This window comes from Parasteatoda tepidariorum, chromosome 6, assembly GCF_982258835.1.
Source record: "Parasteatoda tepidariorum strain Cologne lab strain chromosome 6, Ptep-v5.0, whole genome shotgun sequence".
NCBI lineage: Eukaryota > Metazoa > Arthropoda > Arachnida > Araneae > Theridiidae > Parasteatoda > Parasteatoda tepidariorum.
Genome location: NC_141760.1, coordinates 58,657,214 through 58,677,863, shown reverse-complemented (window position 1 = coordinate 58,677,863; position 20,650 = coordinate 58,657,214). Strand labels below are relative to the sequence as shown.

General features: G+C 28.7%; 1 protein-coding gene across 2 annotated transcripts; it reads right to left on the bottom strand.

Annotated features, from left to right (window-relative positions):
• Positions 1-5,433: 5,433 nt before the first annotated feature.
• Dus2 (Dihydrouridine synthase 2) lies at positions 5,434-20,594 on the bottom strand. Of its 2 annotated transcripts, XM_043041462.3 has the most exons (13): positions 20,209-20,594; positions 19,286-19,331; positions 16,596-16,687; positions 15,610-15,653; positions 14,290-14,350; positions 14,050-14,163; positions 10,740-10,897; positions 10,262-10,427; positions 9,415-9,536; positions 7,133-7,300; positions 6,536-6,623; positions 5,787-5,854; positions 5,434-5,693 (listed from the first exon to the last, which is right to left on the bottom strand). In XM_043041462.3, the coding sequence occupies exons 1-13, from the start codon at positions 20,314-20,316 to the stop codon at positions 5,507-5,509; spliced, it is 1,422 nt and encodes a 473-aa protein (XP_042897396.1). In that variant the 5' UTR covers positions 20,317-20,594; the 3' UTR covers positions 5,434-5,506. The 2 variants fall into 2 exon arrangements, with proteins under 2 accessions (XP_042897396.1, XP_042897398.1); XM_043041464.3 differs by lacking the exons at positions 9,415-9,536; positions 10,262-10,427 and having other exon boundaries at positions 20,209-20,463.
• Between the last annotated feature and the right edge of the window lie 56 nt (positions 20,595-20,650).

Below are 20,650 nucleotides of genomic sequence, written 5' to 3'. Positions count from 1 at the left end.
TTATTTTAAAATAATTTTTAGCTATTGTCCTCTCACATTTACTTTAGTTAATGTGAAGTCGCTTGAAAATCATGAATTTAAAAAATAATGAAACTTTAAATCCGTAGTTATACTGCAGTAAGTTTGAAATAATTAGACATTGATTGCTTCAGAAGGGTTGCTTCAGTTATTTTGTATTGTTGTAAAATCGAGAGTTGGCAATCAAATAAATTTTGATGTCCTCAATCTTGTTTTCTTTATTAATAAATCTTCACTTTTTTATAACGTTTTTGTTCTTGATTATATATTAATTTCTGATGTTAAGATAAAGATTCTAAACATGTATATTAAGACCGGCAGAGACGACGTACACTGTCTATATTTATAAAAGAAAAATGCATAAAATACATATTTGAAATAGTTGTATGTAATTATTTTATAATTTAGAAGGCTCAAAAATTTTTAATTATGATTTTTACTCAATTTAATTAGTTCAAAATCTGCTTAAAATTAGATATTTAAATATTTTTGTATTTTGGTTATTTTATTATTATTATTAATTTTTTTTGACTTAAAAAGTTGCTTTTACACTAAGTTATGCTGAAAACAATATTAATTAGTTATTTTTATTCGAATTCACACTGAACTAGAATTAAAATTATACTTTTCATTTTGTCTAATCAAAAAAAATTTTTTTTTGGGTTTTAAACAAATTACGCACAAGTTAATACACAAAAACATTTATAATTTATGAGTTGTTAGTTTTATTAACTCTTTTTTGTTTCATTCGAGTTAGAGCAAAAAAAAAAAAAAAGATACAAAATAATCGATTACCTAGATAAGAAATTTTGAAGTGTACATAAAGTATAAATCAAAATTGTACTTTTTTAAATAACTTTCGAGCTATTAGTCCGATTGACTTGGTATTAGTGTAAAAAAACAAACAAACATTGGAAACGATACTTTGCTTGTTTTATAAGACAAATTCTGTCCCTCAGTAAATTCAAGATAGCGACTGTCCTCTTGCGGGGGGGGGGGGGGGGGCAAATTTCGGGTTTTTATATTATTGAACTGAAACACAAAATTTTAATTATTTTTCAGCTTTCCTTTAACTAAAGGAAAGCTAGAAGCAAAAGCAAAAAGAAAGCTCAAAATGCAAACAATTATTTGCATTTTGAGCTTTCTTTTTTCTTTTGACACGGGTATTGGTACAAATATATACTTTTTTCCTCACCACAGCAAATATTCTGACTCGCCTGCCTTGTTTGAAATGTAAACGATTAATGAGTCATTTTGCGCTGTTCGTTTATCTCCATTGTATCATCACGGGCAATGTGGCACTTCGAAAATCAGATATGTTTGCACAAAAGCCGTCAGGTTCCAAAACCCGCTTTCTCACAATCATAACATCCGATATGAAAGAGGTCTCTCAGAGTAATCGAAAACACAAAACAATCAAGAAATATAAAATTCCCCGGAGTTTTCTGTAAACTGTTTATATCAGAAAACAGAAACGCATTCACGACACCGTGTCTTTTTTTCAGGTCTGGTGAGCTATTGCAGAGATAGAAAAAAAAGAAATAGTAAAATACTTTTAATGATGGATTCATAGAAGGCAAAAAGAAAATAAATTGTTTTTCAAATAGATTTCAATAGCAATCAATCTTGAAGTGAATTTCGAGGAAAAGGTAATTGTGACAAAAGTTCTACCGTACCATTTTTTTTATTTAACTTTTCAATAAAATAAAATTTCGCATTAAATGTGACTTGGGAAATTGTGAACCCGATAGGAGCAGTTCATGCAAACTAAAACTCTTACGCTCATTAAAAAATAAATAAATAAATAAAGATGATAAATTAACAAAATAAAGAATTACGATGTCTCATGGAAGCTTTGAGCTGGATCGTTCAAAAAATCGTCTGTCGAGCAAATTTCATCATCCTGAAATTCTACGCGATTTCAAGTGCGTATCACATTTATAGTACCATTGATCAGTTTTTACAGATTTCATCCAGGTGGGTTTAGTGATATTTCTCACAGTGGGATGTAAATAACTCAAAAGACAGAAAAGGGCATTGGGGCAAATTAGTTTCGAAATAATGTGCGTAACAAGCGATGAGACACACTATTTTATACAGGGTACACACTTTTAAGTCTATTACCACCTTCTAAATTTTAGCTACATAAAGTGGTCTCCAAGCACAGTTAAGTGGTCATGTGCTATTCAGTGATCGCGGAAGTATGTCAAGAGTGGGGGGGGGGACTCTCTGTATATATGTATCATATATATAATATAGATGGTGTTTTCAATATAAATGTAAACAATAACAATCTCGAGATCAATACCTGCTCCAGTTCCGGTTAGAAAGTTTGCAACTGCTTACTACAGCTTATTCTGCGAGGTGATATTTTCAAACGGATAATTTGGTAAATTAGATAATTTCTGAGCTTAAATCTGCCGTATTTCATAAAATATTACAGTTATTAAGAAATTCTGGTGAGTTTGAAGTGAAAATTTGTTTTACTTATCCACAGATATATTGTTAAAAAAGGTGAAATGGTTGCTAGATTTTGAATAACACGCTTTTTGGCAATCCTGATTTGGCCTCTTTCCATTTGTTTATTACTGTTTGTTCTTGTTGCAAGCTGTGCACCATCTTACGTTGTGTTAGCACCTTTAGCATTGTAAACACAAGTAATCAAATACCTCGTTTTCAAGAATCTCAAGACACAATGATCACGTTATGAGCCAAATGGCTTTAAAATACACCGGAAACAGTAATCCGGAAGTATAGGCGGTATGGAGCTTGCAGCGTTCCCTAGTGTAGAAATCACCATCCATATATAATATATATATATATGTATACATCAACCGGATTATCTAAACCTCACAATCACGATTTCGAACTTGTGATTTTAACTTATGACACAAACTGTTTAAAAAAAAATATAATTTTAAAAAGAGAAATTGTTTACCTTTGTATTATTTATCACTCATTTAACGGCATTTTTTATTCTGTTCGCTGTGGCATTTGAAACCAAGAATTTTCCCCATTTCCCAAGAATTATCGATCAGCAATGGGGACATATATTTCCTCTGCAGAGGGATGATTTGGTAGCAATTTTCACCAAGGAAATGGTAAAACTCGCTTGAAATAGAGGCGTTTTTCTTAGATTTCGGGCACAAAAAAAACTTTTTTTTAATAGTAAATTTACTTACTCAAATATTGAGTGAAAAATTGTAACCTAAGAAGGGGGTGAGTCCCTTCATTTATTAAATGCGAGAGGGCTATAACCTACCTCTTCTGGTTTCGCAGTCCCTGGTGCTACTCGAACAAAATCATAAGTAGTACTTCTTGGTAGATAACTGCTGCAGAGTTAGCGTTGCTATCTTTGGAAATGGAGCGGCTTAAAAAGAAAAGGTGGAATACGAAGTTGTAGACACCATCCATTAAATACGAATTCTTAGTGATATTAAAGCTAAGAAAAAGAACACTTGTCTGATCGCGATTTATTACAGTGTAAAATGATGAAACGCTCTTCCAAAGAAAATAAAACAACCAGCTATCACGAGATACTTTAATTTTTGATGACCAATGTTTAAACATTGAAAACAGAAGTATCTATCTATTTACTCTCCAATTGCTTCTCATTAATCATTGTTTTTTTTTAAATGTCAACATATAAGACAAAAGATAGAACATTTTAAGTTGAAAATATATAATTACTGCAGCTTTATATAAGAATATTTTGTTAATATATGGTAATCGTAACGAAATAGACGATTACCTAGATTTGGAAAATAATTATCAATACTTCTCTCTTTTTTTTTCTTTCGCTACTGTAAAATAAAGATTTCGTGAGGGAAAAATAAATTTACCACAACAATAGTAACAGTCAATATTTAAATTAAAAAAAAAAAACTCTTAAATTCGCAATAAGTTACAAACAAATTGGAATTTCAAAACAAAATTCGAGTTGAGTTCACAAATAAAGTGGTTCTTTCAGCACGTCAAACTTAAACTCTGTTTACATTCCAGTCCGCTACAGGTCAATGTATTTTTTCCTTACATGATTAATAATTTTCAAATTATTTGTCTAATTTTAATTTTTTTTTTTTTTATCCCGTCAAACTCTTTTTACTTTTTTCTACACGCTTTCATGATTTAAAGTTTCTAAGTGTTATACATTTTGTGCAGGAAAGCAAAATGCAGCGTAAAAAAGTGAGAAAATTTTATCAAGAAATACACTTAAAACTTTTGAACAAATTAAAATTTTGAAAAAAAAAAAAAAAAGCTGTGTTGTCCTATGCCATTTAGGCAAAGGGGGGCACTTCTTGTTTTCTAGCGACGCCATCTATGGAAAAGAATTCAACTTCTTCCACACAATTCGTCACAATCCTATCACAGGGCGGACCCATTCATACATTCACAGAGCGTAATGGAGGATTTTGTGACCCAATAGATTTAACGTGCACTAGTCACTATTTACTTCATGGGGAGTCTTCAGGCTGTGGGATCGAATTCACACCCTCTTGAACATTGACCAAAAGCCCTACTAACCAGGCTATACTGACCAAAAATTGTGTTAAGTTCATAAATAAATATGGCCCTTTCAGCTCACCAAATTCCAACTCTCTAGTTGCATACCGAAAAGCGGATTTTTTTTATTATTCATTTTAATATACACACCCCTCGTATTTCAAGTTTCTAAGTCTTATAGTTCTGAGGTAGCAAATCAGAATGTAACATAAAGATAAACAATCCAAAATTGCATCCTTCATGATTTTTAATAGAGACAATAATAAGTGTATTGTTTCAATTAGTACTAAAATTGATTAGGTGGTGAACTACATTGATATCTTGTAAATATCAACCAAGAAACTTTGTATGAAGACAATTTGATGAAATAATCATTTCATATAAATTTTACATTGTTTCTTTTTTACAGGTAAAGGGCAGATCTTTTTACTTTTAAACTAGATGGAAAGCGCTACAAGTGAAGGATATCTAGTCATAGTATGGAAAGGAAAATAGCTTAAAAAGATAAGTATCTTTTTTGGAAGAGAGGAACTCCTTGGAAGAATTTAATTATTTCTTATAACATTACTTATACTACATCTATTTATGAAAAACTATTAGGGGGGAAAAAACGAATAATTTCCCTTAATATAAGTTGACCATTTGTCTAACCTGATCACTATAGCAATGCACCACAAATGGTAAACTTACACATTTGTGTAAAAGACATAAATTTTTAATTCTTAAATAAATGTCTTTCATGTATTTTAAATGTCTTCTTTGCCAGAAATCAAAAAAGTAGTTTAGATGGACTAGTTCTTATTCAGATGATTGACCATGTGACATGACTAGAATTGTACTCTCAATAGCAAGATGTTGATGCTCACTCAAACAGTTTATAAACTTCCCACCGAAATTAACTTTAAACTATAATTTATCAAATTATTATTTTATTAAATACTCTGTATTTTAAAATTACATAAGCTGCTCTATTGAAAGACTGTTGTCATCTGATGGTAAGGGTATTGTTATTTTCAGTATTACAGAGGGCATCAGGAGGTGTCGTTTTGTTTGAAAAATCTTTGGTAGATTCCAAACCACAAGTCTCAAGATTCACGTCTTTTTTCCCAAGTCCTAAAGAAATAACCGCAACTAAAGCAGCTGCCTGTTCAGCATTCTTTTTATTTTTCTCCCTGAATGAAAAAAAAAGATTGCAATTAAAACATATGTCAAATAAATATTATCAAAAAAAGTTTTAATTCCATAAAAATATAAATAAAACTTACAAGCATAAATTTGTATATTTTTTCCCATTAATATGTACAACAGATTGAAAACTTTTCTCATATTGATCCTAAATTTAAAAAAAATAAATAAATAATAAGTCATTACATTTTGTTCATGACAAAAGAAACCTAAATAGAAAAAATATAAATGAATTAAAGTCAAACACAAAAAAAAACAGACAAAATTCTTTGAATATTTGATTAGCGACAAACAAGATACCAATTTTTCTAGAGATAAATTTGAGATCAGTTTGCTAGAAATATCCGGATCTTGGAATATGGGTCGTTGCAAGAAATTTTCTAATTAACATCACATTATATAATACTGATTTTGGATTTAATTAATAGACAAAATATAAATAAAAAACGTAACTTGACTATTAATGGGTTTAACTACAACAAGAAAAACTACCATTCCATTTTCGAGTATAAATATGTTAAAGTGTATTATCAATTTTCAGCCAATTGTTGGCCTAAAGCAAATTGACAATGAATAGTTTTCTTTAGATTGTTTAATTTCTTAATGCATTGTCTTGATATGATCTACTTTATTAAAAATAAATATTTTGAAGTGAAAAAAATAACCAAATTTTTTTGTTGTTGCTCAGATATTGCAACAAGCAGCCCTTTTTCCGCAACTAGTGACATAATTTCCACTCTTTCATCTTAAAGATATAAGATGGCACATAGAATGGGAGTTTTATTACAGAAATATTTGGCAAGAGAAAATAAAACATATAAACACTTACTGTTTGATATTTTGGCTGATCAATGTTTTGACCTTTGGCCCAGTTCCACAGGACAGTTTTGGGAAGATCATCCATATCGAAATTTGTTCTAAAATTCAATGGCTGATATTATTTAGTATTCAGAGTAAACAGTGTTATAGTAATATATATTCAAATTTAAAAGTGAAAAATGCAAATACATTCTAAAAAATTCTCAATTAACCTACATTAATAAAACGAACAATAAGTATTTAATAAATATGTCAATTTGAATGAATCAGTTTGAATAATGAATCCATTTGTAACTTTAAAATTATTGAAATATTTATATAAAAAGTTCTTCGATTCTTCTTTAAATTATTCATTCTTAAAATGAAGAGAAAAAAAAATATCATCAATTTTCCAAAAAAGCATATTTTTATTTAAGTATCACTTTTGGTGAGGTAAATATTTTACATACAATAAGTATAGGAAAGACAGAATGTCTAAATCAGTATGTCAGTTTGTTTAATTGACAATAATAGTTTGTATATGTTATAATTAACAATAATAAGTTGAATGTAGAAGTTCAGAAGTTGTGATCAAAGTATGAATATATAGAGTTAAGACCTAACAAACCTTAAGAATTTTATATCCATTTCATTTATATCTCCATCATTTACACGTCTCCTTTTCAAAGCAATTTGAAGTTCAATATCTTGGTCAGGAAATCGTTTCAATGTTTCCGCTTTTGATTTCATTTCAGCTCGTTTTTGGTTAAGAGCATCTGACAAATTCCAAAGCCCACTAGAAATGTAAATAATGATAAGAAAAATCGAAATAAATATTTGAAAAGAATTACGAAATTACTATGTTGAGCTAGATTGAAAGAATTTGAGATAGTTAACTTTAATTTTCACAAATATCAGGAAGCCTTATAAAAAAAAGTTTAAATTTCAGCCACTTTTCGCAGCTGACTATCTTTGGCTTTCAATAGCTCTCTTCCCTCTAAATGTTTGATTTCATGCTGATTTCTCAATGTTTGTTTTTAAGAAACTTTTTATTGCAGATTATTATTCCACAGGACAATATTTTAAGAAAAGAGGAAAATATAGATAACATATATAACTGTATTTTGAATATCCGAATTTTGAATATTTTGAACAATTGTCTGTGCTTAGATTTTAAAAAATGTACTCTTATTTTAAGCTCATCGGACAAAAAATTAGTCACCCTAGTGCTCAAGCACTGATGAATCGTTAGGTTTTGTTAGATGATGCAGTGTTCAACTGCGTGCACACTACTTCATCGAGATCAAAGGCGTAACTATCGGTGAGATATTTTTGTTTAAAGCGGAAATTGCGTGTACATATGGATAAGTGTAAGGATGTAATAGAGTGGCAAAAAGGGGCATTTGTGATTGTACGTGCCCATGGTCATATGGTGAATGAAGCTGCTGGATTTGTTAGTGTTTCGATGTGGACTGCTCAACGTGTCTACAAGCAGTGGTATAATGCACGTGGTCACGAAAGACGTCAGAATTGTGGTCGGAAAAATATCCTGTATAGAAGCGACCGGAGAGATGTTTCATGACTTGTCAATCAAAATCGCTTCCAAACCCGACAGGAATTGCTTTATTTAGAAAATGAAGGTCCATCCCAACCTTTTAGTGAGAGAACATTACGACGGGAGCTGCATGCAATGAACATTTGAGTAGAACATCTTGTAATATGTCATTGCTCACATAGGCACATAAAGCTGTGCGACTTAAGTGGGCTAGTTGCTGAATGGGGAAATGCAATATGGTAAGATGAATCCCGTTTTTGTCTTTTTTCAAAAGCCCCATGTCGTCAAGCGCTACGAAGAACAGATGAAGCATTTCATCCTGACTGTGTGCAAGGTCAGGTTTAAGCCTAAGGTGGGTCTGTCATGTTTTGGTGGCGTTTTTTCATATTATGGATTGGGTCCCTCACTGAGATGGCCACTAATATGAACCAACATGCTTATTTGAACATACTGGACGATTAGATGTTGCCTTTCAGTCAACATCTTCATGAAGAGTATGTTGTCAATATTCCTATTTTTCAAGATGACAACAGCAAAGTTCATCGGTTTGGAAGAATATATAACTGGTTATATGAACACTCAATTACATCTCGACTGGCCTGCAAAATTACCTGACTTGACCCAAATTGAAAATTTGTGGGGAATGCTGGAACAACGAGAAAAAAAAAAAAAACAAAACGCAGAAATCAGCATCTTCAAAATTTGGGTACCTGCAAAACTTTGTGGACTCACTTCCTAGCCGAATCCAGGTGGTTATCGAATCCAGAGGTGGTGTTGCACGCCATTAAATTAGGCTTTTCATGATTTATCTAAGGGTGACTAATTTTTTGTTAGGTGTGCTTAGTATTAACTAGTAAAAACTGACTTGGATTAAGAATTCTCTTTAAGGTAACAACAAAGATATTTTTCATAAATCTACAAGTTCTGTTCAAAAATTACGAAATTACCTTTTTAAAAAAGCTGATTAAACAATCGTAACGGTTAAATTTTGGGTGAAAAAAGCTGTTGAAATTATAAAACGCTTGCTATATTTTTCGAATTCAGGCTGGGTGACGACACTATACATTATGTTTTGAAAGATACTGACAACTAAAGTTATAATTTATTTGTAAAAATTAAATAGTAAGGATAAAAAGTATATGTAACATTTCCCCCCTTAGGAAGTTGAGTTCGGTCAAGAACAAAGCAATTTAAACGTGGAAAATTAAGATTTTTAAAAAAAAACAATTTTCTGACATATTTTATAACTAAGCTCCTCAACATTACATTAAAAACCTAATGCAGATCTTTATTTAATTATATTTTCATTGAGTAAACTGTAATGAATGGATAGAAAACAACAATAGGAATCTAACCATATAACATCCATCTCCTGCGCACCTAGTAACATCTTTCCCCTCTCAGATTCTTGCAGAGAACCAAGCATTTGTTGTATACAGTACTTTGTATTCCATACATTATTATCATATTCAATTGACTAAATAAAAAAAAAATTACAGTGCACTACTATTGGCAATTATAATATAGTTTAAAATAACAAATAAAATTTTTTACTTTAATTATACAGGGGTGATTGTGAGCCCAACTCAAAAATCATTAATGATGGATACATTTCAAAAAATTATGCCAAGCACAAATTCTAGATATATATAATATAGATAGAAATAAATAAAATATACAAGAATTTTTATGCATAAATGTGATCGGCTTTCCGTAAAATTCCGGATCACGGTTAGCCAAAAATCTGGAAGTTCAGATTTTTTTCTGGAGCACAATCATCTCTGATTATACTATTCACGGCTATTTCTTATGAAAGACTTTTATTGCAGTATCAACTCTGACTATTTCATACTCAAAAATCTTCCATTAAATAATCACATAAATTGAATTTTATTCAAAACAATGCTTCAAAATCACAAATAGTAAAATTTTATCATGACTTTTAAATTCAGTTTTATTAAAGGGTTACTCTTGCTATTTAATCACATCAAACTAAAGTATAAAAAAGTGAATAAATTTACTATTAGCAAATATTGATCTTAAAAAAAAATAAAATTAAATCTTAAATGGTTATAAAAAAAAGAAGCAAATATTACATAAAATAGTTATGAAATATTTAACTAAGCATTAAAGATCAGCCAGAATATTAGAAATATTTTGAAAAATCGATCAGTCAAGAAAATAATAAAAAATGAGTCTCACATATTTGATATACTTCTCAATAATTTCATCCAGAAGAAATTTTCCCTTTTTACAGAATATAGAACAATTCCATTCAGCTTGTCTTGCTATCATCACAGATGAGCTACAAGTTACTTGGCGAAACTTTTCTATATCATCATAAGAATTAATCTCTCCTGAACCACCACTAAAATGAATGGCTTATTGATATAATGCTTCATAAAAGAATTTAAACATCAATCATAGAGATTGTCATTTAAAAAAAGGAAAGTCAGTTCTTTGTTATTTACAGAGTGAAGGCGTTGATTTCTTTTAAAAATTTCGATCAATTTGTATATGAACTTATTTCTTTTATTAAATTTATTATTTCATAGAAACAATCTTTAAACTTTTTAACTATAGAATCACAATATTCTTTGAATGTTATATGATTTTAAAGTTTGATAAAATCTACACACTAAGTTATATAATTTGCAAATATGAGCAAAGTATTACTCACTTTGCAATAACAGGTATAGAAATAGTTTCTGCAATTGCTTTAATGACATAATTTCTGTTTTTATGTTGTGGCCTCTCTCCCATGATTCTACCATGAACTGCAATAGCAGACACTCCTGTCTGTTCAATAAGTTTTACCAAGTCCAGAGTTTTATCTAACTGCAGACAAATTCATAAGTAAAGAAACATACAGAAGATTTTATTTCATTAAATAACATAGCTTAAACTACTATAACAAATTATTTTTACTTTATTAAATACAAAAATAATAAAAAAAAAACCCACAAAGATTATTTGTTCTTAGCTGAATGGACTCATCAATTCTTTAAAAGGATGCTATACCACAGGAAAAACCTTTTATATTACATAATTTTACCCTTTCATATTTCACGATATAGTAGAGAACCGATTATCGGTAACGATCGGGACCATCGCGATTCCGGATAACTGATTTTTCCGGTTTTCTGAATTGCTACAAAATGCCGTTTCTTTAACGTTTATAAAACGAAACTAAAAAATTATTTTGAAATAGTTTTAGAAATAATAAAAAATGATAAATAATAATACACTTAAGTTTCAATAAGGAAAGAAATTATGAAATAAAAATTATATACAGGCTTATATATGTTATTAATGTTATTATTAACATTAATAACATATATAAGCTATTTGTGCTTATGTGAGATTCGTCTACAAACGGCTTTTGATCCGTCCTCTAAATCAGTTCTTTTGTCAACTCGATATGCCGTACGCTCTAAATAACAAAATGGGCTAAAAAACTTGCAGGAAAAAAAAATTTTTTTAATGGAAGAAAATTAAATTCCGGTTCCGAATTTCATTCCGGTTATCTGGTTTTCCGATTTCCTGATAAGAGGTTCTGCACTGGACTTTCTTATTTACATAATTTAAAATTTAATGTATGGAAGGAATAAGTTCAGGTACACCTAATATAAATCCTGAAGTTTCAAATGCAGGCTTTGAAGTGATTTGAAATAAAAATCATGACATTTTACAAAAAAATCGGGATAAAATTAAGAGTTTTTTTTATTTTATAGAATACATTATTTTTATATGAACATAAAAAAAGGTAATTCACTGCTTTGAAGTTTTCATTTTTGCGGCACATTTTTACAAGTACAACTGTATTGAATTTAAATAGGGTACAAGATTGTGCATGCATACACACAGTGAGAAATCTTGAAATCAGTAATAGGGTTATTAAAAGCAAAAATTAGGTTCCCTTAATTAAATTATATACATTTATGTTGCATGATCATACAAATTAAACTCTTAAAAACAATTAAATCATGTTGTGAAATGATGTATATCAATCCTCAAAAAGGATGATTTTTCAAGTAAAGGTTAAAAATACAAAATCCTTATATTTCGAAGAATTGACAAGTTCTGTACCCCAGTCATTGGCGCAGCAACAAAACAGAAAAAATCAAGGTCAGAATCCATTTATCAGATTTACTTTCACCATTTTTCTTCTCTCAAACACGTTGCAGAATTTGGAGGCCACTAATAAATTTTAAAGCAGGTGTTTCACTGATTTACAGCAATCTTGGTGATGAGCATTGGCAGGGTGCATCATATTTCTCTCAGAAACAGGCCGGAAAATTAAGAGAATTTTTTTGTTTACTTATCACCAAAAAGTCGAGTAATCTTCACGAGTGGTATTATGCAGAGTCTTAGGAGTGTTTGTATAGAGATAAAAAAGACTTGCCAAATGGACGGGAGCCATGCGACATCTTTAAGACTGTCTATTTTAAAATCATCAACAATATTTAAATTTAAAAAGGCAAAAAATATAAAAATTTTATGATAAATTTTTACATACTTAGCCTTTAAATCTCTAAAATATTTTGAAATTCTAGACATGCAATGGAGAGATGGAGGCCAAAACATTCAAGAAGTGTTCAAGAACAAAGTAATCTATTCTCGAAATATAAGTTTATCAAGTGACATCTAGAAGGCATTATTTTTTTTTTTTTTTGGTTGCAGTGCAAAATAGAATTGATATAAAGAAATCAATTTATCAATTAAGAGTTAAAATGTCAATGTAGTCAAAACAAGTGAAATTGAGAAAATTAAATTAATTTGAACAAATTTATGTTTCAAAAGAAAACACAGCAACATCAGTGATGTGTGATGCAGCAACATCACAGAATTTCAATTTTCTTTACTTTAGAAATAGATTACTCAACATAAATACAGATTGAAATAAGTTTAAAAAGAAAATTGATAATTATAGATATTTTCATGCAGTTATAAATTATTTCAAAACTAAATTGTATATAATTTGCCTATTAAATGATAAATGCATACAAAATTAACAAATGATAAGAAAATGTTGTACATCATATAATATGAAAACAAAAATTCATCAAAATAAAAAGGAAAAAACAAAGAAATTAAACCATTAGTTAAAGCAAATGGAAATTTAATAAAACTGTTGATTTTGCAGTAAATGAAATGAAAAGTATTAAAATTAAAAAGTTCTTACAGCAATTTGACGGACAAAATAAAAAAATTAAAACTCAAATATGTTTTAACACCACTTTATAATTAGCAAATAGACATATTAAAAAAAAACATTAACAGCAAAAATACTGAGTTTCTTTTTCATAAGATGAGCAAAAGTCTAAAACAAGATCAAGCAAAGTGAAAAAATTTGAAACTCCGCAATTATTATTAGAATTAATAATTAAATTTTTTACTTTTATTTTATTTAAAATCCAAATTTTTTTAATTCTTAAAATCTATTATTAAAACCAACACTTGTATAAGAAGAATTCGGGACATTCAGAACATATTTAAAATTCAGGAACATCAGAACAAAAAAAAAAAAAAAAAAAAAAAAAAAAAAAAAAAAAAAAAATCAGGGCAATTAAAGCACAAATAATGATATAAATAAGGACACAATATTTTGTATCAGGAAAATCAAGATAAATATAGGAAAGATAAATATTGTAAATACAGGAAAAGTTTTTCTAAAAAATCAAAAGGTAAACAAATTATGAGTAAGTTATCAGGCTATAATTTGTTTGCATTTTGCTATTTTTAAATTTTTTTTTTTTGAAACTTCATTATGCAATCTAGGTTTATCTGAACTCACTTTCCTCTAAGCTTTAAAATGACAGCAAAGGTGAAACTGAATTTACCACAAAAAAATTATTCACTGTACAGCATCCTTTTAAAATGATCTGCACTAATTATAAATAGTGTATATTATTTAAATGAGTTCATAGCTGGATTAATAAACAAAATTATTTAAAAAAAGAAAGTGGAAGAAAGCATCATTTACTAACCTCAGGCAAAATTCTAATTTTACAAGTAACTGGACAAGACAGACCTTCGGTCAAAGTAGATAATATTGCTTTTACTTTATCAGGTTTGGTCAATAATGCAGCACCCATACCTCCCTATAAAGAATCAGTTGTTATTTTAGTATTTTTCCTATTGTACCCAATACTTGATCTATCAATGCATCACTTGATAACATTATGTAATAACAGTATAGATTCTTTCTACAGAAAAAGGAAACATACTTTTATTGAAAATTCTTTAGGACAACCCATGTTAACATCAATAGCAGAGACTTCTTTTTCCCTAAAGTAAAGAAAAAGAATATGAATAAGAGAGCACCATTTCAGTTGCAGATAATATGCTTTACAAGTGAAAAAAAAGAAAGAAAAGAATAGAGAAACATAATTCTCCGTAAAAAAATCTGTATCAAAATAATTGTTACTTATATACATAAAAAAAAAAATCAGAAAAGAGAAACGTTCATTCTTTGCTTAAAAAAAATTAAATATTGAAACAAATTTTTTTCATAAGCTTCACAAAAGAAAAAAAAAAATTATAAATAACTTATAATTTTGCAAGCATAATTCTTTTTCCCAAAACTGGGCTAAAACAATTGTTACTTATGTATTCTTTAAAATATTCCCAGTTTACTAAAAATTAAATCAAAACTTTTTCAGATAAAGTGTAAAGTTAATACACTCACTTTCAAAAGTTAAGCACGGAGTAGTAAAATGTGAAAAAAAAACAGACAAGTACCACTTAAGTAAAAATGCAGGAAAATAGCAAATATGTTGATTTGTGAAACAAAACGAAGAAAAATGTACAAAGATAAAAACAACATTAATTAATGTCTGAAATACATGCTAAGAACACAGCATCATTAAAATATTTAAGTTCAAATTTAGAAGAAAAAAATCATCAATAGGGTATCAGAGCATTTCTAATTTTTACACAGAGAGCACAGCATGTGATCATGCATGTTACAAGGTGGTCAACCACCTCAGAGTCCAGTGATTGCACATCCACTATTAGAATAGTTTACAAACCTCTGAAAAAAGCTGGAAGGGAGAAATGAGTACAGACAGCTGGAAAACTGGATTAATATTCAGTGAGTAAGCCAGCCACTCCATATGCTCAATCTCCAAATAGTCATTGACAATGGCTGCTCCTTGAGGACGGACGTTGTCATCCATTAAAATGAAAGTAGGATCAATTGCTGTAGCATACAATTTTAGAGTGAGTCTAGGACTTCATCCTGATACTGTACATTCTCCATAGAACTTCATCTGTAGATGAGCAGGTTAAGTGTGACATTCCATGATAAAAATCACAAGGAAGCGGAAAAGCCGGAGGTTTCTCATTCCTGCATGCTTTTTTTTAACAGGTGTCAAGTGCAAAAAATAAAATTTTTTTTTTGAAAAGGGAAAAGAGTTTTGTTTATTTTGATTATTAAAAAATTGTTTAGAAAAGAGACCATTCTAGTTAACAGTCGTCCAGATATGGGACTTTGCACTGTATAAAATAAACTAAATAATTAGTAATGTGAAAAAAATAATACTTACACCATTTTTGCTGCCTTTAAAGCTCTTTCTGGAGAGGCAGTACCCTATACAAAGGACAATAGATTAAAAATTATAAAGTAATATAATGTTACATGATTTGATTCTTTTCAATTTTGTCAATGTAATTCTATATTTAAAAATATTTTATCATTGTAATAAGATTTCTCTCTATAAAAATTCTTATTTTTAACTATCATTATCAAAAAACTTATACTACAGTAGGGAACAAATTATCCGGAACGGTCGGGACCATCGCTATTCCGGATAACTGATTCTTTCGGTTTTCTGAATCGCTACAAAAAGCCGTTTTTTTCAATTGTTAAACCCAACTAAAAAAAAAAAAATTGGAAATAATCTTAAAAATAAGAAAAAACGATGAAGTAATACACTAATGATTATTTCTAAAATGATGGTAAGGTAAACATCTTTAAAAAAGGAAAGAAAAATCGTAAAATCTTACAAGGAAAAAAATTTTTTTCTCTTAAAAATGGCGAGAAAATTTATCGAATTTTGTTCCGGTTTTTTGGTTTTCCGGATAACGGGTTCTGTACTGTATACTTTAATTTAGCTTTTTCTTCTTGATTTTAACTTTAATTAATGCTTTAAAAAAAAACATGCTTCATTATTTGTAAACAATATTAGGTTTTATAGTAAATTTTAAAATTGCATAGTTTTCTTAAACCTATGCAGATAAATACATGCCATTTATTTGTCTAGTAATGAATAAGTTCAAACCACTAAAAGTACATATATTACTGCATGCTAAAAACTAAAAAAAAATTATACGCAAACTAAAAATACAGAAGTGTCATATTAACCTTTTGCTTAGGGCTAGTACAAGTGGACTAGAATGAAAGGGTTCACTATGCTACATGCCATAAGCAAAGGGTTAAAAGAGATAAAAAAATAAAATCATTCCTAAAGTTTTAAGGTGTTAAATAAAATAATTTTTTTTTTTTTGCATGAATACAAGCAATATCACTCACCAATTGCAAAACAAGGCTCTTTTTTTCTTTTTCGCAAGTTCGAAATACAACATTTTGATCTTCATCAATAAAATCCACAGTATTTAAGAGTTCTATAGAGTAAAAATAATATACCTTCAGACAATTAAAATATGTAAATGCATTTATTAATAATAAATCATTAAAAAAAAATGAACACTGCATGATAAACAGAACACTGCGCGAAAAAAATATTCCAATATTACTCAGTAGATATGTTTGAATTTGTCTAACATGCTATAGTATTATATTAATTTTACGTCATTCAGTCACTGGATTTTTTACATCCTTGTATTCTGTACTTTTTCATGCTAAAAGTTTATATTTATTGTGACTATTACTAACTTTAAGAGTCATAATTTTGCATTTTCATTTTGGTACACCTGACAAGTACATCACAGCCTTTTCTGGAAATTTAGCAATTTTTTTGGGCGAGCTTGAATTGCATACTTTGATTTGCAAGGTTCCCAAGGAGAGAAAATTAATGTAAATAAGAAGTGGTCATAAATTTTGAAAACTATGATTACTAAGTAAGAGAAAATAAAATTTGATATACTTCTATTTAACATTAATTAGAAAAAAAATTTCCAGCTTAAAATTTAAAGAAATAGTTGAAGTAAAGTTTGGGGAAATTTTATTCAGCTTTAACACTTTAAGGAGAGTGAGTTTTTACTCATAGCAGTAAGTTCACCAAAGATGCATCTACGGCTGGTTATTTTTGTTCCTGTCTGCTATTAGTTAAACTTTGTTGGAAAAAAAAATAATAATCATTAATTCTAAAATGCTGATTTATTCCAGTTCTGGTAACAAGTACAGTAGGGAACCGATTATCCGGAACGATCGGGACCATCGCTATTCCGGATAACTGATTTTTCCGGTTTTCTGAATCGCTACAAAAAGCCGTTTTTTTATTCTTAAACCCAACTAAAAAAAATAATATTTGGAAATAATCTTAAAAAGAAGAAAAAACGAAGTAATACACTAATGATTATTTCCAAAATGATAGTAAGGTTAATATCTTTCCAAAAAGAAAGAAAAATCCTAAAATCTTATGAGGAAAAAAAAATTTTTTCTTTCAAAAATGGCAGGAAAATTTATCGAATTTCGTTCCGGATTTTTGGTTTTCCGGTTTTCTGATTTCCGGATAACGGGTTCTGTACTGTACAAATAAAATTTTGTTTCTTAATTAAAGTACCAAATGTTTTCTATTTTATACAAGACTACTCACCTCCAAAATATAGATATATTTTCTAAAATAACCAGCAATTTATGTTAGAGATTCAAAAGGATCAACAGAATTGATATTTAATAGCATTAAAACTAAAGGTCAAATAAGGAAATTTTGCTACGGGGCAATGCCCGGTTGTAGTGTTATTAAGTGGTCACTTTTTAAAAAAATTGAAAAATTTTGAAGAAAAAAATTAAAAATTGGATTAAAAAAAGCTATTGATATTAATAATGTATGGAATTTCTTTCTAAGCATTTTTAAAAATGTGGTAAGCACAACAAAATTCTTTTTTATAATCAGAAAAAAAAAGAACAAGGAATAAAAAACAAACATGAAATTAAGTAATTTCACGAATATTATAAAATATTCATTATAATTTCCAATTTATTAAAATAATAAGTAATGCACATGGGATGCATTTTCAGTTAAAAAAGTGGCGATTGGCATGAAAATTTTTAATCGCCCTGGGGTAACCATTAATTTTGCCCTATAATTAACACAATTTATATTATTATTGAGTTAGAAAGATAAATACAAAATGAAAACACAAACATCTTCAAAACTATTAAAGATTATAAAATACAAGAAATTTAAGATTTTATATTCTTTAAAATATCTTTACTAAAAATATTGAGTAAAATCATTAAAAAAATGCATCCATTTATCTAAGGTTTCCCTATACTTGCTCCAGGAATTTTAGAGCAGATAAAAACAGTATTTTTTCAGTATAAGATCATCCCCAAAAATGTTTTTTATTGTTCTTATTTTACTCTTTGTTAGCGAGAAAGAAAACATTCACTGTATGACCAGGGGCCTGTCTAAGTTTTTTTGAGAGGCAAAAATTTTGTGAAAAATTAGAAATTATATCCATGAAAATCATTGTCCATAGTTAAATTTTAATTTGAATTTAGAGAAAACATGTATTTAACACTACTACCACTAAAAGTTATCTTCATTATGAGAACATTTTCGACTAGTTCACACAAAAAAAAGTTTTACAGAGAAAAAAAATGTTTGATAAAAAATAAAGGTATATTAGAATAATTTACAATGATGTTTAAGATAATGTTCGAATTTTGACTTCCTCTAAAGTTCATGGAGGGCTCGTCATTTCATTTATAAAATACTCAGCGAGAAACAAGCTTGCTTTGATATGGCATACGCGACCAGTTAGGCTTACCACATTGCACTATCTGACCAAACATGTGCTACCTTTTCGTAACAGACAGCTTGCAGAAATGCTCTTTTCAATAGACTGCAATGAGAATGGGGTTTGCAGGCGAACTTGCTTTTTAAAAGAATTTTTTGAAACTATCGTTTCTCCTAAAGAATTTGTGACGGCACCGCTAAACGGTAGTAATTTTACTCTGGACAGACCCCTGATAACAGAAAAACACACAAATATAGACCTTTAAAAAGAAATAATCTTGAGTTTAATACCTACTATTTTCAACTCTTTTACACTTCAAAAGTCTGTAATCAATAATTTCCTGAAAAACATGATATAGTTCATAATTTCTTACTAAAATAATCATACATAATTAATAAGAATTTAAAAGCATTAATATGACAAACAGAATGCCAAAGTAACTTATCTTGGACAGCTGTCATGGATAAAAAAACAAACTAGTTGATAAAAAAAAATATTTTTAATGAAACTTCTTTTTGCGACATACCTCTTTAATACTAATATTTTTCTGCAAGATATTTTTAAAAATAACAAATATACATGTTACTAGTTTAAAGTAACAAAAGCGTCAACTTCGAAAAAAAATAATTTCAGTTTGAATAAAAATAATTTTTTTTACTCAAGTATTATGGACAATATTTTTGCCTTTTGTAACACACTAATTATTTCCTTTCTGTTCTCCTTTCCAATTTGTAAATTGTCATCATATTAAAAGAAATAATAAAAAAATCGTGAAATCCGTAACAGTAACTACTGAAAATAAAATAGACGGTGAAATCATACGAATTGGACTCTTCAAAAACGGGTTACTAAATTTGTGTTTTTCATTTCGAGATTCAGTTGTAATAAATATTATTGCATTAAAAATATCAAATGCTATAAGCTATGTAGAAATAAATAGTCATAACTACATACAAAAATAGAAAAAAAGTTTCTGTAAAAAAGAAAATCAAATTTTTTATATCATTATTATCCCCCCAATCTTACAACAGGGTTTTATAAAATACCTACTATTACATTGTTGAATAAAAAATGTCACAATATAAATAATCATTTTAATCAGATGTGAAAATCGTCAATATTTTCAACTTATTTTGAGTAATTTATTATGAGTCTTAATCGTATTGCATAAAAATTACACAATTTCATTTAATGCAAATTTCCAAATAATAGCATACTTCAGTATAAACTATATCTGCTCCACATTCTAGAGCCAACAAACGCATAGGCAAAGTTCCAACACGAACCATAGGTGCTAAAATTTTTTTGTTAGTAAAATCTAACATGTTTGAAATATAAAACGATAGATAGGTCTTCAGTAATAATTAATACAAGGATATAATGTTTTAAATTTCATATGTAAAATATTTTAGAACACAACATGGACAAGTTGGTCGGTTTTAGATTGATGGTGATGGATAATTTTTTTTTATTAATTATGAGGTGATACTAGCTTATAGCTTGCTAATATCAGAATGGCTGAGGAAAGAATTTTAAATTAATTCTTAATTTTGGTTAACTAATTAACAAATTTGTAGCCAATGGCTGAAAAAAAATTACATTCACCAATATTGCTTTCACAGACTTTAATCACGATTATCTGATTTCTTGTATTTATTG

Excerpts from the sequence above, each read along its gene's own strand:
- Dus2 (XM_043041462.3), bottom strand. The coding sequence starts at position 20,316 with ATGTTAGATTTTACTAACAAAAAAATTTTAGCACCTATGGTTCGTGTT. Across the intron at positions 16,688-19,285 it reads GTGTAAAAGAGTTGAAAATA|AACTCTTAAATACTGTGGAT; the intron begins GTAGGTATTAAA and ends TTTACTCTATAG. Across the intron at positions 5,855-6,535 it reads ATCAGCCAAAATATCAAACA|GATCAATATGAGAAAAGTTT; the intron begins GTAAGTGTTTAT and ends TTTTAAATTTAG.